Source organism: Paralichthys olivaceus, chromosome 14 (assembly GCF_024713975.1).
Source record: "Paralichthys olivaceus isolate ysfri-2021 chromosome 14, ASM2471397v2, whole genome shotgun sequence".
Taxonomy (NCBI): Eukaryota; Metazoa; Chordata; class Actinopteri; order Pleuronectiformes; family Paralichthyidae; genus Paralichthys; species Paralichthys olivaceus.
In genome coordinates this window covers 9,703,807-9,730,726 of record NC_091106.1, presented here as the reverse complement: position 1 = coordinate 9,730,726, position 26,920 = coordinate 9,703,807, and the positions used below count along the sequence as shown (strand labels likewise).

Below are 26,920 nucleotides of genomic sequence, written 5' to 3'. Positions count from 1 at the left end.
CGCGGACACACGCGGCAGGTGTGTGTTTTCAGAGAGACGCTGCAGGCTGTCAGGAGACGTGTGTGTGTGTGTGTGTGATCCATGATGGCTTCAGTGAGAGTAGCTGTCCGAGTCCGTCCACTGAACAAAAGGTACAGACACGATGGCTGCTTGTATTTGTTTTGTCCAAGTTTTCAGGCTGAACGCTCATTAACGACACGTTTCCACAGAGAGAAGCAGTTGTCCTCGAAGGTGATAGTTCATGTGAACGGGGGCACCACATCTATCCACAAGGTATTTTACCACTGAGTGAAAATAAAAGAATTCATTCTGGTCAGTTGTTGGTGAGAATTTGTATTCATTGTTATAAATATTTTCAAATTCCAGCCTTTGCCTATTCCACAACAGGGACTGAGGGACAGAGGAAAGGCCTTTTCTTTTGACTTCTCATATGATTCCACTGACAGAGACAGCCTCGTATTTGCTTCCCAGGAGAAGGTATCTAACCTGATTCTTCTCCTGTGTTTTTACCTGGTAGTTTTTACTAACTCCTTCCTCTGCTGCTTCAGATTTTTCATGACTTGGGCTCTGATGTGCTGAAAGCTGCATTTGAAGGTTTGAACTCCTGTATGTTTGCCTATGGCCAAACAGGCTCAGGAAAATCTTACACCATGATGGGTCACATGGTAAGTAAGACACTGTCTGCTTTCTCAGCACTAGTTTGTTAAAGTGGCAACTTCCCCTGTAGACATCTTATGAGCATTATTGGGTTATTGCCTCTGCCAAGGAGGTTATGTTGTCACCCTTGTCCATTTGTTGTCTGGTTCATTTGATTGTTTGTAAGCAGGATCACGAAATCTACTCAATTTCCAAGAAACCTGTTGGAAGGATGCAGTTTGGATCAGGGACGAATTCACTACATTTTTGTGTGGATCTGGACCAGAGGGCAGATTCAGGGCCTTTTCTTTTCACTTTCTGTAAAATTGCAAAATTCAACACTTTCACAGTTATCTTGATTTAAAAAAATCAGGGACATTAATGGAACTGATATCATAGCAGTGTCTCAATTCAGGGGCTGCATCCTTTGGAGGACGTGGTCTAGCTGGCTAACAAAGCGGTCTTCATGGATTGGGTAAGCATCAGGCGTGCCGTCGCTGAAGGGCAGTGAATCCTGGGATAGGTTGAGCCAGGAAGGATCCACCTGACTTAATTTCTCCAGGATGGAAAGGCACATTTGTTGGCTGGGCCTGGGACGGACCCTGAAATGAGACACAGCTTATGAGTGGGAGAAATGTGGAGCGACTTGATTGATTTTAGTGGACTGTTGGGCCTTGGTCGAGCTGTAAACGCTCTTTCTGCTGTTCTGTTTTCCATCTTGAATGTCAACTGTGGTTTTAAAGTTAAAACCCTTCAAACACCAGGGAGCATCAAAGCTAATGGGAGCCTCATCACACGTCCCTCCCCTTCTCGACATTTATCTCAATGTTTTCTCCCCTCTAATCAGAAAATGTGATGAGGGCAGCAATCCATAGCTTTTCTCTCCTCACCTTGCACAGCCATGGAAATCTCACATTACCCAATGAGGTTTGGTGCTTGTCTACCAGGAGGCTTGTTCAAGGTCATCAGCGGCGCTGCTGTCAACATCACAGATAATTATATATGCCTCTTAATGCTCACTATCTGTTACTTTGTAATTAAAACAAGAGGGCGTGCAGCTCCGAGTGGAATTGCTTTTATGCTTCAGTAATTCCATATCAGATGAGCGGTTGTTTGTGTTGTTCAGTGGTCTTTACATGTGCTGAGTAGTGGTCACAGCCTCGCAGAAACTCTCAAATTAAGAGAACATAATGGGAGCAAAATTAAATTGTCATGTAAAAGTACAGTATTTGTAACACTATCGTGATAAAAGTTCTAATTGCAACATTTTCTGCTTTTTGATGTGTCAGGGAGATGAAGGTTTAATCCCACGTATCTGCGAAGGCTTGTTCCAGGAAATATCTCATAGAAGCCAGGGTGATGCTGTGTCGTTCCGTACTGAGGTCAGGTAAGAGACAACCGCACACACAGCAATCTTTCTGCAATCTTTGTCTTTACAGCATAAACAAATTTAAACTCAAAACATTTATGTTAACGACAAATGTGAGGGGATTATTTTACTTGTCAGTGTTGTACCGTAGAGATGATGCCTCATCAGCATGGTGGAGGTTTGTGAAAAACTGCCAGAAGGCAATGTTGCAAAACTATGCAGGAAACAAGCAGAAGTCTACAGTACATTTCATAAGTGCAACCAAAGGCTATGTGACTAACCAAAATAGTGCACATGTGGAATAAACAAGCACACCCTTCTTTCTACTTCCTTTATCTGACAGTGATTAGCCTTTCAGTCCGAAACAACAATGATAAGGCAGTTTGCTGTTAGTGCGTTCTTCTGTTTTTTGTTACAACATAACTGTAACACAGCCCTTTTCAAAGGCAGAAAAACATTAAGGATCGATTACTATCAAAATCTACGATGGTACAGTCTCATTATAATATCTCTTTCATGTCTCAGTTCCGCTCTTAAATGATTATTGTTCACAGATAAAAATTGAGAATTTGAATCTTGTCAAGCTTCTGTGAAAACATTATTGAGCCATTTGGTTTCATCTGTGCTGCTGGCACATTATTGGAATTTAATTCAACTCCAGAATTGAGTTTTTATCTGCCAGGCCTCGTGTCAGAACATGTTGAATAGCTTGAAAATGAGTGAGGGATGGCAAGTTTCACAAGTAACACAGTTAAATTCCAATTTTTTTATGATTCAGTGTACCCAGCAGAAGTGTGGCTCACGCATCAGCCTCCAAATAGATTGTACACGTGTTGTCATCAGGCAAATTATGTTGGAGTTAAAGGAAACGGCAGAGAAATCCACTGTTTGAATCAGGTAGACAGGTTATGATAATTATTAAAAATCTCTTTAACATTCCCGATGCACCCAACATAGATTATGGTTTCATAGAGTGTAGTTTCCTTCATTACTTAATTACTCATTTCCCGATAATGTCCCAAGGTCATGGCTCCAATACTCACAGGAATGAAAATGAGTACTTTAGTTTTGCTTTCTTCTGAAACCTTCTACTGTCTTTTGTCTTTGTACCATTTCATTCCACCACCGTTAAACCTCATCATACATTTTGTTTTCTCTAATGAAGATTATGATAGAAGAATCATAAGTCACTATCTTAATTAACCCCCCCCCCCCCAGTTTAAAGATTGCAATAATGGCAGCTATGCCTCTAGTCATTTAGAAACCATCTAATATCGCAACCAGTCTGAGTTGTCAACACTGCCAGAAAACGACCTGCATGGCTACATCCACAGGATATGGTTCCTGCCATTTCATTATTGTCACACACTCCTAAAGCCTAATTACTTCATGCTTTGCATTATTTTCAAATCAGCTCCTCAGATTAGTCCTTTTGCTTAGTGCACGCACCCACCATAGTATCGATTGAGGTGCTCTGCTGTTTATTTATTCAAAGCCAGCGCAAACAGAACAATGCAAGCAAAATATTGGCTGTAAACCCGCTGCATCTATTTTCATAGTAAGCAAATTGTTTTGTTTTCACCCGGTGACCCTTTATTCATTTGTTCTTTTTTGGCTTTGGTACAATCTTGGATCAGATTTTTGCATCTGTGTTTCTGTCTCGGCACCAGCTACTTAGAGATCTATAATGAACGTGTGCAGGACCTCCTCAAGAAGAGAGCTACACCTACAGATGGTGGAAGCCTGAAAGTGAGAGAGCACCCCAGAGATGGCCCCTATGTTCAGAGTAAGTATTAAGTTATATTACACAACCACCTTAGCTGAGCTGCATATGATCTCATACAGGAAACTACAACTTGTGTGTAGATCTGTCCAAGCACTTGATGCACAACCACTGTGACATGGAGAACCTGATCACTCTCGGCAACGCCAACCGCACCACAGCCAGCACAGGCATGAATGACCTCAGTAGCCGCTCCCACGCCATCTTAACCATCAGCTTCACTCAGGTGAGCTGCAGTGTTCAGAAGTTCTCCAATCTGCCATGTCATGTTTGAGTTGGGCTGGTCCACTGTTAGTAAAGGCCATTTTCTCCTGAGCTCTAATTAGCCTCAAGTATCCATTTTGTGACGTGATCATTTTCAACATGTCTTCATCTTCAAAGTATTTCTCTTTTTTAATATTTAAGCATCACTTTTTGTTGTGATGCGGCTGCTTAAGTATTCCTCTGTGAAGTTGCCTTACTCTGAACTAAACTATGGTTGCTGAATAAATAGTTTTTCCTGACACAGGCATGGTTAGAATTGGAGTTGCCACGTGAGACGTTGAGTAAGATCCACCTGGTCGACTTGGCAGGCAGTGAGAGAGCTGATGCCACATGCACCACAGGCACCCGGCTGAAGGAAGGTGCCAACATCAACAAATCCCTGGTCACCCTGGGCAGCGTCATCTCAGCTTTGGGTAAATGGCTGTTGACACTTCCTGACACAACACCCCGTCTTAATCTATTACTGAAATCAGTGAAGCTGCTTTCCGACCTGCACTGAATTCGGGGCATTCTCCTGAAATTAATGCGGAAAAGCTGTAAGTGAGAGCACAAATGTCCAAGTCAGTTTCTCAGAACTTCTTCTGGGGTTTTTCCTACTAGCCCCGTAGTAAAAACTCCAGAGAATTGCTTAGCAGAATTCACTGTGAGTTAGTGGGTGTAAAAAAAACTTAAAAGAAAAGAACCAAAAACAAGAAAAATATCTCAGAAAAAAAAGAGGCGCCATACAAGTAGAAAATATTGAAGAAGATTTCAACTTGGAAAAACAACGAGATTTGAGAGCTTTTGGTTATAAGGGCCAATACCAGTGCTGGATGTGCAGTAAAGAGAGACATGTGATTTCTACAGTGAGATGCATGAATTGTGAATTGCCTCCTGCATGCTCTATCCAGACGCCATTCCTCACCTGAATGAGATATTCTTTTTGTTGTGAATGCATCTAACCCAGACTATCTCCTGCTGCATTCTTCACATGTGAAAAGCAAAGTCCAGAGAATGTCCAGACCCTATTGCCCGGACATTGTCCGGAGTTTATATCTCAAAACCGTGATTTTATGCTTTTGCAATCTGATATTTGGTTCAAATCCAATTTGGTTTTTCATCATTTGAAGGAAAACAAATTTTGCTCTGATTGGAAAAAATAACAATACTCTGTATTGAATTTTATTCAGGATCTTAACAAGCTCAAAGTCTTAGTGCAAACCAATAACACTTTTTTCGGATTACAATTTATTCGTGACACTTCCTCTCCCACCATGGATTTAGAGAACTGGATGAAAGATTTCATTTATTTCAGGGAGTTTTTCTGAGGTAGTGTTTTCGTTCTGTGTGACTCCACAGCTGACCTTAGTGTGGGAGGACAGATGACAAAAAAGAAGAAGCAGATCTTCATTCCGTACAGAGACTCTGTGCTGACATGGCTTCTTAAAGACAGCCTGGGTGGAAACTCTATGACTACCATGATTGCAAGTATGTGCTGTTCATCATCTTTTTACTCTTATCTGTTCTTGAAGAAAATAAGGTGACGTTTTTGTTACCACATAAACCTTTTTTTGTTTTCGCTATACGTCCTCCTACCTCTTGTAATCAATATGTGCATATTTCTCCCTGGTGACCTGCAATGGCAGCCATTTCTCCTGCTGATGTGAACTATGGGGAGACCCTGAGCACTTTGCGCTACGCCAGTCGAGCCAAAAACATAGTGAACTCCCCCACAGTGAATGAAGACGGCAGTGTGAAGGTTATCAGAGAGCTGCAGGCAGAGGTAGCCAGGCTCCAAAGGCTGCTGGAAGAAGCCAATCAGGTCCTGCATATGTTCAAACTCACCTAAAAGGCCAACAAGTACACAAAACTATATATGTTGACGGTCTTTTATTCAAAGGTTATATTGTCGGTTGGATTGTCTTTCACTACTCCAGGTCTCCCGTGGGGAGCTGTCTCCTTCTGTGCTAGTAGAAGAGGAGCTGCATCATAATGAGGCAAAGGTGAGTCATACTCTGTGTGGATGGAGCACAGAGGTGTGTTGGTGTCTTACTCTGTAAATAATGCACCTGTTGATCCTCTAGGTTCTTGTACTGACCAAGGAATGGACCAGCAAATGGAATGAGACTCACAGTATCCTGCAGGTACAACAATTATTATTTCATATATTTAACTAACCAGACAAAGGTACAGTGGCTGCACAATCTGTGATTTTGATTTGGTTTAACATTGAAAGATCAACCACAGTTGACCACATTTTTTGTTATTCATTTAATTGCGCCATCTGTCATGGTTTCCTTATCCCTTACATGAATAACTAAGCCCAGCATGTGCCTGTGGCCTCATCCACACCAGCAATAGGAGCTGATTTACCAGTTATTCTGACAAAGGCCACATTAGCTTTTGTGTAAATATTCTGGAGCCAATTTAAGATGAGTTGGATTAACTTGAGAGGCTGTATCTTTTAATTTTTGGACATGAAGTAGTGGATAATGATCCAGTGGTAATTTCTTTTAATTTAATCAAATAGTATTCAATGTTCAACCACATACTTCAGTAAAACCCTGTAGTTTGATATCATGAGTTTTCTTCTTTGAAACAGCCACAATAGTTTGTGTACCTGTTATAGGTTTTGTTTCCTATATTGTTTTCTATGTCACCATTTTACATTTAGCAATATGTCATTAACTTTTAAAATCCAACATGCAAAGTTGAATTTGGTAAAGAATGATGTGAAATGATGCTGTTTGAAGCTTAATATAGAAGGATATTTAAAGAAATACAGAAACTAAAAGCCCACTGAGTGCAAAGACTGTAAAGGTTTCATTCATTTTAACACTAAAAATCAACTGACCAGTATGATCCAAGCAGCAATTTTATCAGATTGCTGCTTGTAGTAAGGACATCCTACCAGCTGGTGTCACTGCAGGTCTTGTTAACAGCTGCTGCCACTTCATGGACTGGAAATGGTAATGAGAGTAGAATCAACCTGGCATTTAATTTAATTTTCCATCCATTTAGATTTAAAATGCATTCAAAAGCCCTGTTTGCGTAACGATGCTGAAGTTAGTGTGTGACAGTGTTTGGGGAGAGGGACGAAGGGAAAGAAAACAGGTGTACCTTCTCCTACAACACAATGGTTTCTCTGAGGCCAGGACAGAGTGGCAGCATTCACACCCCAGAGTTTACACTGAACACTTTTCCTCTGTTGAATTTGTGCCCAACCTCCCAAATAACACCAAATGTCATCTGTTTGGGGCTCATCGTGTTCAGCCAAGTAGCCCGTTGCATTATGCATTGAGCTGTGAAGCGTGCCAGTCATGACGAGCACGGAGTTACTTCTTGTCTCTATCATACATGCGAGCAGTGCATTCTCTCTCTCTGAGTATTTGCATGGGTTTAAAGTATTGTGTTGATGTGGCCTTTGAGAGATGACTCTGAATAGATTTGTGTATTCCTGGCTTGTAGCAGTCAGTAGTGATCCTGTAGGTCAGGAGATGAGTAATAGAAGGCAGATTGCTTTTATGAAGCTATACGTTTAGGAGGACGACGTGTACGAATTTTAAATACTCTATACATGAATGTTGGTTATATATGTGCATGGTGGGCAATTAACATTCTACTGTGTATGGTGGTTAGGTGACATTTAGTGGCTCGACAGCCCTTTATTCATGACAGTGTATTGGAACTCATTAGCAGCTGTCACTGTTCCTAATTAAGAGGTCTTGATTATTGACATATGGCACTTTTGTTTCTGACTGTCTGGCATATTAATTAAAGTCCCTGTATTGTAAATCTGTTTGCATGGTCAACCGGTGATGACTTTACGCTCAGAGGCATCGTCCATCTCTACTGGCAGAGCTGAAAATAGGTCTGATTTAGATCTGTGCCCATCTGATATGATGCAGGATACGACGTGGCACCCAGGCAAAAGGGTCACTGTACTGGTGACCGGCAGGCACACTGGTGTTGCCGAAACTGAAGTGTTTGATGAATGACTTTATGGATTTGACATTTGTCTTCATGTGCATTTGCATTCGGGCCGGGAGAAAAATGATAAGTGGGATTCCTGCTTGGAAAATCTGCAGAGACAATAGAGGTGGTGTTTTTACTCGGTTCAGTACAGAGATGCACATCCAGCCCCAGTTTGAAGTTGGCCATTTCAAAATTCTTTTCTTTAAACAAATACCATCCAAAGTTTTTTCATAAGGAATCATTCTTACAATGTTATCCATATTGCATGTTCTCCATCTCCAGCACATGCTTTTTAAATTGAGAGCAGTCTTTTCCAACTCTTCGTCGCTATATATTTTGTGTTTTATTCATTTGACTCTTTTGCTGAGAGCGAGATGAAATTTTCTGCTTGGGCTGTAAAGAGACAACTACGAAGACGAGCTGACCAAGAGCGGTGTAAACAGAATTCTGAATTCTGTATTCAAAGCAGATTGAGAATGCAAAGTTATTCATCGTCAGCTTCCCAGATTGGTTACAGGGCATGTGGGGAAGAGAAAGTAATTAATATGAGATGGATTCCAGAGCAGCCTCTTACCAGTCAGAGGCGGAAACAGATTGAGGAAAACAAAATAAGGCAAGAAGAGGGTAAAGTGAAATGTTCTCCTGCAGGGGTATTTATATAAATATATATATATATATAGTGTGTGTGTAGGTTTGTATATATATATTTATATACAGACAGCAAGATGTGTGCGTTCATGTGTGGAGTTGCTTTTCTCCCTTCAACAAACCATGCACGGAGAAACTAAGATAAAATGAGCCACAGTGTTTCTTTGATCCTGGCCGTCTTTGTATTTCCCAAACACGGTACAATCAGCACAAAGGCACAACATAAGTTGAATAAGTCTGAATGCTCTGAGGCTTGTTCTGTTTAATGTCAATGTCAGCAGTTACAACGTAATCAGTCTGTATAAGATGTTAGGACTTCTACATGTCCTTATCAGCAGGTTCCCTTTGATTATTCACATAACAGAAAATCTTGGCTCCAAAACGGATTCAATCAATTTTCTTCGTAAAATTTTGGAAAATGAGTTAATACTCAGCAGTGTTGATTATGCATTTTTTACAAATCGACACTAGTTGTAGAAATATTTGGAATTTCTGGATATATTGTCCACCCGTGCAAAATGACAAAAAGTCTGATGGCTGCAGCATACAGTATATCAAGCTGATTACACAACACATTCATACTAGAATACCAGAACAACAACCTTATCGAGGCTGTTTTTACATGCAGCCCATGTACAAATAACAAAATGCAGAATAAGAAATGGAAATTAACATAGCGGAATACAGAATATAACCAATCATTACAAACAAAAGCCTGAAAACTGGCCATGTAATTCCCTTTCACCTCTTTATGCATTATTCACTCAACCTCCCACTTTTTCTAAAGAGTACCAGTCTGGGATTTAAATGCAGCTCTTTCAAGGATATTAACCTTTAAATGTAACAGAGCAATTCACATGCTGAACTTTTTCCTCTTGTTCTGAATTCAGTACCGGCTCATCTTTTCTGTTGGTAAGTTGCTCTACTTGATGAGGATGAGGCTGGTGGGCAGTTGGGGAAAGAATCAATGGCTGGCCTTGTATGGCAGTGTTTTGAAATGCATATTAACCAAGTCGGGAACCTGTGCTGTCAAAGAGCGCCGAAAAACCCATTAAAAATTCTGCCCAACCACAGATGATGGCTTTTAATGGAAGCCTAAATGCTATGAGCTTGGCTGCCGGTCTAGGCCGCAGTTAATTACAGTATGTCCACCAGCTGCCTCAATCTGCACGCAGATTTTTTTTTTGTTCTCATCTCACACACACACAGACTGAATGACTAACTGTGTGGGTGTGGTGACGTTCAACTTTCTTTGGTATGTGTGTGAGTGAGTATGAGGAGAAAATAAGAGGATCTCATCTTTTCCTGGTGTCTGAGGAAAGTGACACAGTGCATTATCTGCCCGGCTGCTCCTCACCTCTAATGAAGTCTGTGAAGAATCCCTTTTAATTAAGTACAGGGGCTGGGGTCGATGCCTCTCCTCCTTCATTAGAAAAAAAAAGAATTTCTCCCATCTCGCAGTGAGCGAGGTGCTGCTGCTGTTGGACACATCTCTCACTCCAGTCCAATATGAAACTGAGCTGGAGGAGGTTGAAATAGACTAGTTTATGCAGCGTGGTGGTTGTGAAGCCTCCATGTATGACATTTTCTGCTCTGCCTCATGGGGAGGTACTTAAGATAATCCATGGCAATGTGAGGTATTAGTCCACCAGTTTAGCAGAAGAATACTTCTGATAGTGCCTCTCATACTCGAGTAGACTCTGGGTTAGGGAACCTCAGCTGGTGCCAGAGGAGGAAGAGGTTACCAGCCTTTAACACTTGCCTTGGGAGTTGGGTTTCTCTTCATGGCTTGATTCAGTGTGTCTTTTTTAACTTTGCAGGTCATCCCAGGCTTAGTGTTTTATTTGTTGTTAAATAATTTGAGACTTACTGCAAAAAAAACCCAGAACCATTCCATCTGCAGTCTGTCTGGCCTTATAAAAGCTTAACTCATACCTTTTTAGTCTGGAAGGAAATAATACTAAAATGACATTTTACACAAAGTTGAATCAATATCACCTCCAGACGGACACACGTGCTGAAAGGTGGTGTGACTCATGCTTTATATTTCCTCAGCAACAATTGTTGGAGGCAGTGAAGCAGTTTATGGAGCAGATCAGAGGTTTAAATGTGACTGTCCTGTGCTTTAGAAATTGCTTTCAAAGATTAAATAAATTTCTTTACTTATCGCATTTCTGTGGCATTGCTGTGACACAGTTGAATACATATTTAGTAGGGGTTTCTGTACAAGCAGAATGCAAACATTAATTTCTGTCAGAATTTTAAGTTTGGATTTAACTGTTTCCAGACATGAACTCTGGAGAATGTCTGCACAATTGGGTCTGGACTTTCTCCGGAGTTTGCCTTTCACACAATGAACAACTTGAGATTCTCTGCTCACACGCATTCACAACACAAATCTCCAGAGCGTTTGGGTGAGGGGTGCCGCAGCAGGCAGTGGCAGGACGTAACATTAATTTCGCTGCAGAAATCATGTTAGTTTGCGACACATCAACGCTAGTGTCGGCTCTTCTCACTAAAAGTTCTCTTGACGTTAGCGTTGGTGTCTTCTACGTGTACGGCACCAGTTTTTTATCCTGAGAAGTTTGTTTTCTTGTTTATTTATCTTTGCGTCTGTCGTGTGGTAGAAACATGCCCACTCACTCTGCAGTGAAACTTGCAGAGAATCTCCTGCTGTATTCCCACATGAGCTCACTCAGACTTCCTGCTGACTTTTTACTAGATGGCTGGCCAGAGCAATGTAGTCTCACGAAACAGTTCATAAGACATCTTACGAAAAGTTATGCACAAATTTTCGTGTGCCTGCGCAAACCTCTGCAGCGATATTCTCAAACAGGATGGCAGAGGTCCCTTTATTGGTGGAAAATGTCATATTTTAAGAATATTTGTGCATTAAAATGCGTTTTGATGATATTTCAGTGTTTTTTTTTTATCATTTGCATGCATGAAACACATGCTATTTTTTGTGCCATAAAAATGCTCTTATGAAAACAGATTACGATTATACATTTTTCTGGTTATTAACTCTCCTCAGCTAATACTAGCATACACTATATATGTGGAAAAAGGCTCGTTAGCTGTATGTTTAAGCTGTGCACATATAAGGCCCATGAATTCACACACTCAGTCACATTGTGAATGACAGAATTCCCTAAAGTTTGTTCATATTCTTGGAAGCTGACGCACTTCACAAGTCTGGGAGTGTTTTAATAGCAACATACAACGTTGATAGCTATGTATCAATAAAGGCAATGGCGCATGGTATATAACCCACCTGTGTGTGTGTGTGGGTGGTGGCACTGCTTCTGTTTCACTCGCTGAACACAATGTACAGTTTGACTCTCATCACGATAATCTGAATGATTTATGGTGTCTCTCTAGCCGTTAGCCACTCTGCTGCTTCATGGAGACACATGGTTGGAATGCCACTATTCTATGTGGCCTTCAGGGAAGGAAGAGCAGTCATAAAGAATTCAGTTTTCTGCTGGTTGCCATTAAGTGTCTGTCAGCATTTTTGTTTTTTATTGTGTGCCATTTCAACTACAGTCTATTGTAAGTATTTTTTTTAACCCACGAACTGTATATTCTCATGTGTCCTTTAGGCGGAGGCTGTGGCTCTGAGGAAACAGGGGAGTGGATTGGTCCTGGACTGCCAGCAGCCTCATCTAATCGGCATCGAAAAAGATCTACTCAGCACTGGTATCATCCTCTATTATTTGAAAGTAAATGCAACATTTGCACTTATATAATTCACATGTTTACCTCTACCAAGGAGTTTTGTTTTCATCAGCATTTGTTTCTCTGTTAGTAGGATAACGCAAAAACTACTGAACCAACATTTTGGGGAGTTATATTTACGGGTGTGTGCATTTTGGAGATCCAAATAAAAATTAAATGACGTTTCATAAGCAGACTGTTGGTTGTTGGTGGTGGTATACAGTCTGAGGGCCATTCTAGTTATCAGTACTTTTCTCAGAAATCAACCAAAGTTCAACTAACTTTGTCAACTGGGTTAGGGTTAGGTTATGACCTTTGAATCTTCACTGCAGGAAGGGATAACCCTGATCGGGAGTGACAAAGCATCATGCAGTCAGGATATTGGTGAGTCAAGGTTACTATGATATCTCCCCAGCTACTGTGTATTCCACTGGGCTCATAATTGGCAGCATTTCTTTGTATGCTTTCATATTTAATTGCTTTGCAGTACTTCATGGGCCCGGGCTCCTCAGTGAACACTGTGTGCTCGAAAACCGTGCTGGGTCTGTGACTCTGATCCCTCAGGATGGTGCACTGTGTTCAGTCAATGGCTCTGTGGTCACCGGTCCCCGCCAGCTCACTCAGGGTAAGCATTTCTGCAAAGATTATATGCTTTTGATATTCTTTAATGAACGTAGGGGGGAGTCATATCTGCAATAATGAAGATTTCTCTCCCTCTTATTCACAATTATTTCGTCAGTGGGAGGCAATAACGCTTCCATCCATTCAGAATGCAGTTATATGAGATCACTGCATCACATCTGCAAATGAAATCCACTTTATGTCCCTGGCTCCCCCACGGCAGCGCTCTCAGGACATGAGTGGATTGTGAACACAGCCCTCCACAGGGCAGATGCCATTTCTCTTACTAAACATTTTGAAGGGTGAGAGGCCCCAGACAAAGCTCTAGACAAAGCCCCAGGCCCTCCATTTAATTGGCAGATGGAGTTGATAGGGCCGACAGGTTTGAAGTGGGCCAGATCATTAACCTTTCAAAGGACAGAGCCAAGCCGAGCTGAAACTCCTGCCCCCTTGAGCCGACCCTGCTTACCAGGGCTGGGAGCTTTCACTTCTTACTGCCTCCTCATCCACGCTGCTTTGCTTTCCAAAGATAAAAACTGCACACAGAGCCAGGCAGAGCGGAGCCTGGCTACGCGAGTCTCTTTATAACCATTTCAATTTATCCAATATCCCCTTCAGAAATGGCTGCATCTGAAGCCATTTTCTTGAACAAATGATAGTAATTTTCAGTCCAAAAGCAGCTGGAATCCATCACAGACTTCCTTCTCAGGTGCTTTGTCACTCGTCAGAAGTCATTAGTAGCAGCAAGATTAGTATTTGCTGTGGTGAGAGAGGGGGTGGAGAATGAAGACGAGACCTCGGGAAAATCTGTGGATATGGCAGTATGAACGGGAGTCTGATATATGAAACCTAATATTACTTCAGTTCTATAGCTTTACAAGATATCTAAAGTTTCCTTGGACCATTTTCTCTGGGGAAAATCATCCCTCTGGTCCAGGTCACCGCCAATCTCACTGGAGATTGGGTTCCTCAGCAATTCATTCACTTTATCTCAGCAGTGGAGGATATTGTAGAACTTAAGTGCTATTTGTTAAGTTTGCACCGGTTCAGTGAAGGGACAGTTTGGTGCAATCCCACAATGACGGGAACAATCCCATGGCCAAAGCATTTTGCTCCACACCTCTGTATGCATTAAAAACACTGTGCCACACCCACAAAGGTTTCCTGGTAAACTCTGTCCCTTTACTGTCCCTTGCATCCATCTTGAAACGTGTCACATTTTACCTTTGGCAGATGCTCTCACAGTCGTTGATGCCGGTTAAGCAGCTACCTGTACTAGGCCAGATTACGTAAATTGAGGGTTCTCTGAAAACCAAGAATGCCAACTTCGACCTCCCCACTCCATCTGCCTTCTAAATTATGACAGGTCCAAATAAAATGTTATATCTTTTTAACCTTTCTATCTTTCTTCCTGCTCCCCATCCAATGAGATAAATGTCAGCATTTAACATTAAAATAAGCCAGTTGTCTCTATATATCTATCTGTATAACAGGTCTGTCTGGATGTTCTGTCTTGTACCAATGTCCCACATTATGCTCTTTTATCTTTGTCTCACTTCACTGACAAAAACTAAAGCCAACAATGCATCATCAACGGTGGATAAGTTAGAAAGTTATTATTGGAAGAATGGCTATTACATATTTGATATTATATTTATGAACACCTTATGTAGCTGGTTGCAGGCTACAAAGTCATCTTTAAAATTGAATAAATGAAATAGCCTAACAAAACACAAGAATATTGTTTGGATAATAAAACAATGAAGGTTGCTAATCTTAATATTCACAATGTATCTTCAAAGTCTTAACAGTTGCAATAAATTACAATAACCCGAATGAGTGAAATGGGCTCACAACTATATGATTCCAGTGCTGTCTGTTTATCTCACACACACTCAAGTTGTAGCTTTTCTCATAGCCCCACTAGCTGCTGTGGTTGTAATGTTATCCAGGAACAAATAATCAGAACTTCAAAAGCAAATCCCTTTAACCTACAGTATATTATCACACCACCAAGGACTACTTTGATGCGCATCCTTTAATAGGTGACTTTTGCTCCTCAAGACTTCAAGGACCATTTTAGTCGAGGACTAGAACGCACTGTGAAACCAGCCCTTAGATTAAATGTATGCCTCTCATTTACCCTGTTTGAGAGAATGAGAGAATAATCGTGATAATGAAAGCACAGCACAGGGCGGCTGGATGAAAAGAGAAATCATTACACGGAGCGATGCGTCCTGGAATTTAAAAATAATTATAACCACAGCCTGACTTACTAGAACTGAAACTTACACAAAGTAGTCTGCACAGCAAAGCCACAACTCTGCTCCCCTTAATTGAATAATGGGGATGCAGTTGCTCCACTTGCTTCACTGCTCAGGTGCCTATGCCCGCTGTGTGATGCATAATTCAGTAGTTGTCGCAGCTTTTATACTAAATAGCAAGGTTTTTTTCATGCTTTTATCTCTTGCTCCAGGTAGCATCATACAGCTTGGAAGTGGAACCATACTAAGGTTTAACCACCCAACAGAAGCTGCCCAGCTAAGAGAGAGACGCCAGGTACAGACAGACCTTCACACTGAGGTAGTGTCTTTCAGCCACAGCTACATTATCTGTTCTTAATTCTGTACAAGCAAGTCAGCATCACACACTTTGATTCCAACTGTAATACCTGCTTCCTTTAGCAAACAGTGCTCTGGTTCATACTTGAAAATAGGAATCACTGCCCGCTCTCTGCTGCTACGGCTTGTTTTTTGCCTGTTGAGCATGAAACACTGATTAACTGGCTCACAAAAAAGCAGCAGACCAGCACATCATGAACAGTCTCTCCACATTGTTGTACAGTGTTCGACCTCAGAGAGAAGGCCAGGTGCAGCGGCTTTCAAAACCAGAAGCTTTTCATCCATCTTGCTGCAGCTCCCTCCTGGCTCTCATTCACTTTTATGTGTTTTTAAAGATCCATTGTGTGAATGCATACTCCCTCCCAAAGAAACCACAACCAGTGTTTCTCTCCAATAAGCCGTCTTGAAATTTGAGTTTCCAAGCCTGAGTGGGTGTAAGAACAAAAACTCAAGTGTGTGTGGTGACAAAAATTAATTAAATCATTTCCAATTTGTAAAAAAATGCTTAAAATTGCAAGTTTAGTGCCGTTTTACATAAGATTCATTTTCCTGTCTTGACATATGGAGAAATGCATTTAACATGCATCTCGATAATGAACAGTCTAAACTTCTTATACAGTGCCTATAAAAAGTATTATTCATATTCTATAGCATCAAGTAACAGATGTAGTTTGGATTGTTTTGATATGGATCACAGAAAAATCCCAGCTTTTGCAATAGAAGCTGACTGTTAACAGTTAAAGTGTGATAAGTGATGAGTATCTGTAAGAAAACATTTGACTTGAAGGAAAATGCCAGATTTACTGACAAATACCAGTTATGGAATTTGTAAAGGACACAAGAAAAATACACAAAGATTGATGGTAGAAAATGTAAAAATACAGCTGTTAATACACACAGAGCTAGGCATTTTGACCGAGCGTCTTTCTGAGCTTCTATTACTGAGATACACTGTGCATACAAATACTGTGGCCAAGGGTGCTTCACTCCTTGTAGTTCTATAGCAGAGAGAAAGTTGTTGGGGAAAAAAGTTTTGGATAACCTAACGTGAAGTGAATATGATATGCTGACACACAGGACACGACTCTTTGTATTTTCAAATTAAGTCCTGGTCTCATATACATTTTCAGTGAGATAAATATAAATTATTTCAGCATGTGAAAGAAAAGGACCTGCTTAGTGAATAGACAAACTATAGAAAGGACATTTCCTCCTCTGCTTCATAACATTTTATGTTGTAAAATGGATTCACACATCATTTTTATAACTGTACTTCTGGTTTTCTGCAGCTTCCTGCTCTGCATTATTAAAGATGGCTGTAACAGCGGAGTGAAGTACATACATCCAGGCCCTGCTGTGATTCTGAGTAGAGTCTTTGCTGTTAATTTTTAACATCAATTCCAAATGAGACACTTCCACCTTGGCTCATTCTGAATATGTGCTAGAACACCCAGACTACAATGGTTTCTGAAAAGTGACTATTAAAAGTTTATTTCAATAGCATCAAATTCTATGACATTCCTCTTGTATTTCAGAGATACTCTTTTCAAAGACTTTAAAAACTCCACCAGAATGGACCAGAGTGTGTTACTGCTGCTCTCCTGCCAGCCAGCATGAATGACCCTTTCATTTTAGGGACATATAATAGTTTCATGCTGCTGATCCTCATTTTCTGTAAAGACTTTGATTGTTCCAGATATGAGATTTTGATAATTCTCCAAATCTCGTTTAAGTCCTTCAGTGTCGCCTCTTATGTTCTGTGAAAAACTGTCATGAATACAGATGACATACAGAATGAACTATAATTAAACCATTGTAATTAGAAATCTACCATAGGCAGCTGTCACTCATTACTGAAACATCCTTCAGACTTTCATTTCACAGTGCTGTCTTATTTTGTTGTCTGCAGAGCGGGATGCTATCTCCCTTCAGCCTGTCCCTGACTGACATGTCCAAATCTACTGAGAATCTGTCCAACGTGATGCTGCAGAAACCAGGGTGAGACTTACATAGACATGTGTGCACTCTGTGACTCAAGTACATCTGAACTCCCTCCACCCCAATCTCCATAATACGCCTGCCTATTGAGCAGCGTTTATCGGCTGTGTTGATCAAATCAAAGCCATAAATCACAGCAGCATTTCTGTGTGGAGAGGTGCGAACATGCAAAAAGCCATTCTGAACTGTTAAATGCTGAGCCAGTGGAAATCACAGCAAGCATTTCTCCTTTAATGTCCCCAAATGGCCTCTAGTTGAGTAGGTAGTAAACTGCCCCATGTCCCATTTCCAAAATCGCTGCGGTGCACCTGAAGTTCAGCTCCATGGAAAATTTCCACTATGCTTTGTAAAAAATAAGCACTGATTGGAAGAGAGGCAATGTAGTGTGCGATGTTACATTTCACATCATGAGGTTTACAACTGTGCCTGTTGACTGCAAGTCATAACACTGTTGAAAGCTCTGTAAAATCTAGTTAGTTGAATTTTGAGTTGAGATTATTTGTCACAACAGCAGTTATTCACAAATATGGAAACTTGTAGCCCACTCTGTAAGGAGAAAGGCCTGCCACAACAGGCAGACATTGCATCTACAGATACAACTAGAAAGGAGTATGGAGAGTGCATACCTCTGACCAGGCCTATCTCGCCATGTCAAAGAAAGTGAAAAAAGGTTTTAGAGTTAGGCTCCAAAATTAACTGGGCTCCTCCAAGGGTCATGCGGCACCCTGCCACAAAATTTCATAGAAATCAGCCCAACAGTTTTTGCGTAATCCTGCTAAAAAAACAGCATTTATTTTGCTGAATGAGATTATTTAGATCAGTTGTACAACACTTATAATGAATGGACTAAAAGAGATAACACTACTTCACCAGCTTGCACCTGTGTTGTCTACTCATTTACATTTATAAAAATGTACTATCTGGATAAAGTAAAAGGCACTATAGCCACACTGTGCGAGCCATATGCTAATGTGACATCTTTATTCTCTGCCACTGCCTTGGAACTGTGTGACAGGTCATTGATTTGTTAGTGTCCTAGTGTTCATTGAATCACTGCCCAAAATCCAATTGACTCCCTAGTGATTCACCATCCACTGAAGAAGTGGTGAGTAATTTGAGACACACCTATCGTCTCTAATGAAAGGAAGAACCTGATGTTTTACATCATGTGGAGCTGTCTCACCTGTAATTTCCCTTCACAGTACTGTATCCCTTAGAAAAGCAGTGCTTTCGGTCTGGTAGTTCACACTGCTTTAAGTGCGATATCTGCAACCCTGACATTTGTTCAAATATTAAATTGTAAATCCAGGGGTTTGTGTAGAGGATTAATACAATACTACTATTTGTCGTCCTAAGTGGTAAAGGTGAAAGATGGAGAAGGGATGTCCGAGGGAGTCAGCGTCTGACAAAGACTGAGTTTGACTCAAGTCTGTCGGCATTAATGGCAGATCAGTAGCAAGACTGTCAGTTTACAAAACATACAGTAACATATCCAGAGGTGAATATGCTTAGCACACTGCAAAATTAGCTTTATTTAAATGTTTACCTCTGCCAAGGCCCAACAATCCCCTTAAATTCAATCAATCTGCAATCTCCACATTTTACACACTTATCTGTCCCCTAAATGTTGTTTTTTTCCCATCAAAATCAATGAACGATTCCCTGGGAAATTAGTGAATATCTCAGAAAGGCCCCATCTCACACTGTTAAAGAAAGTGGGGGAAAAAAAACCTGGATCCACCCCCTGATCCAGATCCGCACCAAGGGCAGGTTTTCCACCAAGTGTCATGGTAATCCATCCAGTAGTTTTATCATCATCATGCTTTCAGATAAACACACAAAGAGACAACATAACCTTCTAGGCAGAGGGTAATTAATTGTGCCATTCAACTGATATCTGATTTTTAGCCTCTTACTTTGCACCATCATCTTTTCAGTAACTCGTGTTAGACAGTGGGGGTGTAGATATGTATTTCACCCTTGTTCAGCTTGTTCTTCACGTCCCTTGCAGCAAGGGCATAATTGATCTTATGGTTTACCCATCATCATGGAAATAGCACTCAGTAGTAAATGGGAACAAATTGAATAAAAATGGAAGATGTGAATATCCATTCAGCTGTGAATATCCGTTTAGCTGTGAATATCTGTTTAGCTGTGAATATCCGTTCAGCTGTGGGAGTGACACAATATATCGGTGACCTGCAGCAGCTTGAGGGGCCGCTCCTTAGCAACAAAAGCAACCTACCCATTATCGGCTACATCAGCTGGACCACAAAGTTTATGACTTGAGAGTTTTGACGCAGAGAGGCTAACTGCATTGACTAAAAGTCTGACCTGAACTTAGGGCATGAGACCACTTCATATTTTATTTATCTAAGATTACATCTATATGTATGTTATGTCCAGGTGCATTTATGTCAGCCGAATGCAGGATTTCTCACCCGGCCTTGCAACAAGTCCACATTCTGTTGTAATAATTCCAAGTACATTCACAATGTCAAATGGAGGATTTTGCTCCTCAGTTATGAGGTGTTTTATCTACAAATACAAAATTTAGAGGTTGCGTATTAGAGAAAGGTAATGTAGTTGGATCACTGAGTGTGGGATTTATTAATATGCTGGTTTGCAGAATATGTCAATGGACAATTGTCCCTTGACTTTATCAATTGATTTCTGGTGAAAACCATTTTGGGAAAACATTAAATTATCCTCAATTCCTTAGCTTTTAGTTTGGCAACTTCTAAGTTGAAAACTCCCAGCAGGGGCATGAAATGACCTTTTGTCTATAATGGCAGGGTGCAATGCTCGTGTATTGTGTATAAATTCATGACTGTTTATAAGACCCGCTGGATCCAAGGCAAGTCAGGACTCTAAGAGCTTCCAGAGGTAGAGTGGACCAGCTGGTATTTGTTCCATGCTGCTTTTAATGGCCTCCTTGGCGCAGAGAGTCCCTCATCTGACATCCCTCACAGTATCTTCCATCTCTGGCTCTCTGGCCAGAAGCCAGTGAAAACTTCACTATTTGGCTTCTCAGACCGCCAACAGGCTGTTGTTCGGTACTTACATCTCTTAAAATAGCGTTTTCAACACTGCTTAACTTTCATCAGTCAAGGAACTCATGTGACAGCTACCACCTCCTGCCACAAGTCTTAGTGCAGTCAGACATATATAACTTACAAAGATATCGAATTCTGAAGGATGTGATCTTCTTTATCAGTCATCTTCTGTCAAATATCTTAGCTAGAGTTTCATAAAACAGATAAAATAAACTGTAAATGTTGTAAAGGATGGTACTAGATGTTTTAACAGGTATGAAATGCTGTAGGACTTCATGTGTTCATGTACGATGACTAGGGCGAGGATGGAAGAGGAGCTCAGCCAACAGGGGGTGGCTCTGCAGCAGGTCCAAAAAAGTCTGAACAGATGTAACCAGGACATAAGAAGACTTCCAGAGGAAAGCAGTGGGGTTCCACATCAACAGAGAGCAGAGAAGAGGACAAAGGGGGCAGGGATAGAAGAATCTTGTAATGGGTAAGTTAGAGGGAGACAAACTGTGCTCCCTGTGGTGACGTTAATGAACCTCAGTCATTCCACAGTAAGAACACTGCAAACCTCTGTGTGATTGATGTATGCAGCAGAAAGACGGTACCAAGGAAATCTGGTCAGCGTCTTAGGGAATACTTGATGTTAACTACTCTTATGCATGCACAAGATGGCTGCTTTGCATATATCCTTTGCCTGTTTGGTGTGTGGGTTGTGCACGTCCTCTAAAATTACCCTGACACACGCAAGATGCAACATATAGGTTGGGACAGTAGCGAGTCCTTGACAGGGTCAGTGGGCCCATCATCAGGGACAAAAATGGAAGAGATTTTTGAAGACAAGCCATGAGACCATGCCGGAATTGTCCATGTGTCTGATTTAGGGTGCTCTCATACCATCTTCAATTCCGTTGGGGTGTTGCTTTTTCTGTCTTGATCTTAAAATTAGCCAAATGTTAATCTCCTCGATTGTGACCAATCCTGAAGATCAGTCTGATTCAAAGTTTATAGAGTAGAGCGTTTACAATCTTTAGTCTAAGGTCTGTGGTGTGCTGCCCTTTATTGGAACAGTGGTACGCATAGTAAGCAAATATGTGAACAATAAATTTCACAATGCAGGTGGTTGCCTTTGGATACGTGTGGTTAAACACAAGTATATCACAGGCTTTTGGCTGACAATCCCAGATCAGTGTTTCTGTATTTACTTGTACGTCACTGGGTGCAGGACATCCTTACTACTGATCCTCAGGATCAGCAAAAATCCCTTTAAGCATCACTAGGACCTGAACTGTGTCCATCTTGATGTCAGTTTACTGTCAGAAATGATTTTGAGCTTTATATTTATTTTTTGCTCCCCCTCCAGAGTGCTGAGCATTGTATGTAAATCCCCAAATCAACATGCACAGATTCTATTTAATTTCACAGCCAGCAGAGTGGCTCTGATCCCATGCAGCCATTTGGACTGTTTGCTTTTCAAATCTAATGGATGGCTTTTGTGAAGGAGGGATTGGGGGGTGTTGCAGTCTAGTCTTTTGCTGGCAAACTGTTTGAAGTCTCCAGTGTCACTCCACAGTAAATAATTAAATCGGCTTCTGAAAACAAAGAGCCTGGCAGAATGTGCGAGCATATAACCACAACTGTATTGTGCACATGCCTCCTTGTATTAAGATGCAGTTTTTAATTCCTGAATATGAAATGTATTATTTCATTCTTGTCTCTTCACTGTGTTTCAGTCTGATGGATAAGCTGGATGCAGACACGGCAGAGCCCAAAGTGCAGAGTAGCTGTCTAACATCCACCACAACAGAGAAGCTCATACCTACAGTATGTATTCACATTTTTTATACAGTTAAAAAAAGCCCTTTATATAAATATAACAGAAAAGGAAATTAAATCAATAACGCCTGGAATTAAATATAGCTTTTATGTGTTTTTAGAAATAAATTATGCTGGAAAACAATTTGCATATAGTGAGACTATTCTACAGTTTTCCTTGAAGATACTATATTAGTTGCAGTGCTAGTTGTTTGGCAAAACAGAATAAATGTCAATACCTACAACACCTCCCTCCTCCGCCCCTGCAGCCAGGACTAATACACATTTTTATGAGGCATGAAATACGTTTTCCCTTTGCTTGTTCGTTTTGTTTATTATGCACACATTTAAACCTATTATACTTTCCTGTAGGGGTTTAAAGAAATGGCACGTATTTTGTGAAAGCATATTACTATCAGAGCACTTTTGAAATGCCTCTGTTTATACATGTACCTTTTTGTTCCTCACTCCATTTCATGCATGCACATGACAATGGATATAGTGAATTCAGAAATAATTGAATACATAAACAAACTCATGTTTTTAAAGGGAGCTGGTTGAAGAAGTGATTTAAGCTTCTCAGCAGTGACCTCAATTATTGTATAGAAAAATTCCATTAAACAAACAAGATTTAGAAATTATGGTGTTAAACTTTTTTACCCTCATTGTGTCTCCCTTTTCCCATCCACCTATACAATGTAAACTAGGCCATACCTGGAAAACATCCTGTCCCTCACACTTGTTTTGAGTTGGATGGAGACACACTACAGGGTGGGGTAAGCACCAGGGATGGCCATGACCAGGAGAGGGAGGTGTGTCATAAATCAAGGCCAGAGCTGATGTCTGAGAGGCCGTGGAGAGAAGCTCAGACTGGGGCTGGAGTTTCAACTTATAAGGAAGAGGAGGTTTGGTCAGGGGATGCCAGCCTCCAGCAGACAAGTGTCCTGGGTCCGGGTGATGGATGTGGCATGAAGCCAGAGGGGAATGCTAATGAGATCCAAGGTGTTGTGGCTGACTGCTACAAGGGGAGACCTGGCTCTAGTGGGAGCTCATTAGGCAGCACACCCCACCTGCAGAGCAGCACAGGAAGCAGCTCCATGTCTGTCCTACCACAGACCAGCACTCAATCTCAAATCGACAAAAAGCCTCTTAGCAGTCAGGCGCCCTGCCATCCACCCGAGCAAACAGTCTTCGAGGGCCAGTTCTGCTGTGGAGAGATGGATGAATCTGGACATTGGGCGGAGATCCCGGGAGTGTGTGCGACTGAGACTGCAGCAGCCACAGCACAAAACTCAGGACTGGGCTCTTTGGTCAGCAGAGTTTCATGGATGGTCCAGGATGCAGGGCGTCTCCTTTGGAGCTCTCAGGCTGTATTGCAACAGGTCAGGGAAGAGGGACTTCAGCACTTTGGGGCCCGCCATGTTGTCTCTCTGGCCAGGGACAGTGGTGTTGTGTCTGTGGTGAAGGATAGCCAGGTCTTCTCAATGGTGAAAGGGAGCTTTGTCTTCACTTTATTCAAGGAAAGTCAAATTTTTTCCACAGTTAGAGAGCTACCACTTATACAGCACATTCAGATGGAGATCCAACAATTTGGGACTGATGAGTCAGCTGAGACTATTACCCCTGACATCACACAACTAACAGTCCTGACACCAACACAAACCATAAACAAGGCAGAAGAATTTCCAGATGATGCACCGCTAATCCTAAAAGATATCCTGACAAAGAATGAGAGAATTGAGGATGTGCCTCAAAACATGGCTGATACAAACCAAGGAGATAAACTGATCACAGAGCTGCTGCCAGTGAAACATACCAGTGAGCTGGAGGTTACCTCTGCATCTGAAGACAAAGAGAACTTGAGGTCTGTGGCGAACAAAACGATTGTCCAAATGTTCAGTCAAAGGTTGATTATATTTCCTGATACCCTTTCGAATCTGCAAACCCTCTCTCTGCTAGACATGATGAATGTTTTACATAATTTCATTTCCACACCAGTGATCGCCTGCCAGAAGATTTCAGCTCTCTTTTGGCTCAGTGTGGCTAAATGCAGCCAACCTGAGCCTTGTCCTGCTCTCCTGATCCTGGCAGAAACTGGCCTCTATGCCCTGAATACAGATTCTGGTTCCCTGGTTTTGTTCCATCACCTCCCCTTGTTGCAGCTGAAGCAGGTGCACATAGGCTTAGCAGGCCAGAGTCTGCGTTTGATGGGCTCTACAGAAGAGAGCATCCTGGGGGTCTATACTCACAGCCACAAGCTGACCAGAGAGCTATGCTGGGCCATACTTCATGCCATCTGCCCTGGGGACAGCAGGGTCTCTCAGCACCCACTGCTCCACGGAGACTTGATGAGGATGTCTCTGGAATGGCAGACTTATGTACCTGACCTGCTGATGGACGCTGGATTTAAGGTTTGCTGCCAGTTCCAGAAGAGTCTTGCTGCTCTTGTTTACCTTCTTCATTTTAACATGGGTCAAGAAATTGTCCCTCTAGGAGAAATACAGCTACTACTGTACACCAGTGTACGGGTGTGCATTAGCCCCAGTACCTACACTGAGCCCCTTGCCCATCTTTTACTGACTGATACTCACCTTGGTCTGGTACAGGAAGATGCTGTCTTTCACCCGACTCCAAGCTGTGTCATCGTGCAGCCCTGCCGTCCCCTATTCCACCACTTAACTCTTCGTCAGCGCTCAGATGTGCGCTGCGTGCTGGTGCATGATGAAGACAAGCGTGGAGCTGTCAGGCTGGATGTAATCCTAGCAAATGTGAGGGGCAGGGGTCACCCTGACAGCGTGACTAAGGCAGCTACCCCGCCTGCACAAGCTTCAAATTCATCTCTGCATGCAGAAGTGTGGAAATTAACTTTCAGTTGCTCCACTGAGGCTGCCTGCCTGATTAATCACTTGTCAAATGTCTGATCAAGGACTGAACAGCCTGTAATGAACAGCCCAGCTTGAAAACTCACTCAGAGAGTGCAATGGCAAAAGTACATCCCTACAGACAGTTCAAAGAACGACTTCCCTGTTGGAAACTATGACCTACTTTGAAGTTTCTGCATTGATTTGTTTCTCTAAGAGTTTTGGTCATTTTAATGTCAGCCTACATGGCTTTAGTACTTAAATATCTTAACTTAAACACTTGAATTTATTTTGTCTTGCATAGTTTTTGTTCTTTACTCGCTACCTCCCCATTATACTGTCAAAGAGGTTTATTATCTATTATTATTACAGAGGTATTATTATATTATTGTTTATTATGATTTTAGCCCGAATGATCTCACTGTCATGATTACTTTAAGTGTGCCATATTTGTCATTTGTATGTCAGGCTTTTGCACATTTTAAATATTTTATACAAAAACATCTCTTTTGAAATGGATATGTTTAAATGTGTTTGTAAAAAATTAAAGGAAGGTGAATCCACTGCGGCTCTGGAGTTTTGTTTACCACTTAGGATGCAGATAAGCTCTGATAGGTGAGCTTTTAACTCGGGGAAAACAAAGGATTCAGAGTCTGATGCATTTCACTGCTTTCTCTAATATTTTGTTTTCCTATCATCTCTGCCAGGCTTTCTCTCTCACTACCCTCCTCTCTGATGTTAGCTTTGCATAGACTCATGCAGCCTATTCCTCACTGTCTAGGATGCTACAAAGAATATATATATTCTACTCATTATTACTGAGCTCCCTAAAGATGTATTCTTGTCTGAGGTGAAGCTAAACCTCCACTACACAGTTACTGTCTGTGTTATATCTTAATGGATTTACTCCTGCCAGTCAGCATTTTCCTCTCCAGGAAGAGCGGCTCTAAATTCTGGAGAGGTTCATCTGAGCTGCATCAAGAACCTGAGCTTGATTCACATCTCGAGAGTTGAGGCTAAATAGTGTCTGCTCTGTGTCTTGACTGAGTGACCCCATCCAGCATGGAAAATTACAGGAGCAATATAATGCAATCAGATCTCTTGTCTGCTCCAGCATGAAGGATGGAGATTTGGCCTTGAATGGAGAGACACATCACACCTCGTAGCTGCGAGGTTTGAGACGTGGTGAAAGCTCATGGATGTGAAAGAGTTGTTTTTCTCCCTTCCTGCTTCAGACAGTTAATTAACATTCAAGCCTTACACTGTGTATCATGTCTTCATGTGGATAAAACACAAAAGGCAGACAAACCATAGCCCGATACTGTCTATTACATTGAAGATGGCAGTCTGATGTACGGGAAAAAAGATTAGAGCAATGCATTAAAATTACCATGAGTTTACACCTTTTCTAGATTACAATGATGCCAATGGATCACAAATTTATGTGCAGGTTATAAAGGATTTAATATAAATGACAAAATGAGAGCCTGCAAGTGTCCTGCAGATAAGTCCATACATTTTAGCATTATTTGGAAACAGACCAGTTAGTTTGGTTTCATCCACTTATCCTTCAAATCAAACTCACACCTACA

At 41.4% G+C, this 26,920-nt stretch overlaps 1 protein-coding gene across 7 annotated transcripts; it reads left to right on the top strand.

The window, feature by feature from the left end:
• Positions 1-2: 2 nt before the first annotated feature.
• kif16bb (kinesin family member 16Bb) lies at positions 3-25,891 on the top strand. 7 transcript variants are annotated; one of them, XM_020087324.2, is made up of 20 exons: positions 3-131; positions 210-273; positions 388-477; positions 549-665; positions 1,926-2,023; positions 3,676-3,791; positions 3,872-4,014; positions 4,297-4,465; positions 5,391-5,519; positions 5,678-5,853; positions 5,969-6,034; positions 6,116-6,175; positions 12,257-12,376; positions 12,704-12,755; positions 12,859-12,996; positions 15,469-15,575; positions 17,523-17,611; positions 20,966-21,142; positions 22,386-22,476; positions 23,175-25,891. In XM_020087324.2, exons 1-20 carry the CDS (start codon positions 82-84, stop codon positions 25,386-25,388), a joined length of 4,266 nt encoding a protein of 1,421 aa, XP_019942883.2. In that variant the 5' UTR covers positions 3-81; the 3' UTR covers positions 25,389-25,891. The 7 variants fall into 7 exon arrangements, with proteins under 7 accessions (XP_019942883.2, XP_069394439.1, XP_019942874.2 ...); XM_069538338.1 differs by having other exon boundaries at positions 367-477; positions 15,469-15,551; XM_020087315.2 differs by having other exon boundaries at positions 367-477.
• The last annotated feature ends 1,029 nt before the right edge of the window (positions 25,892-26,920 follow it).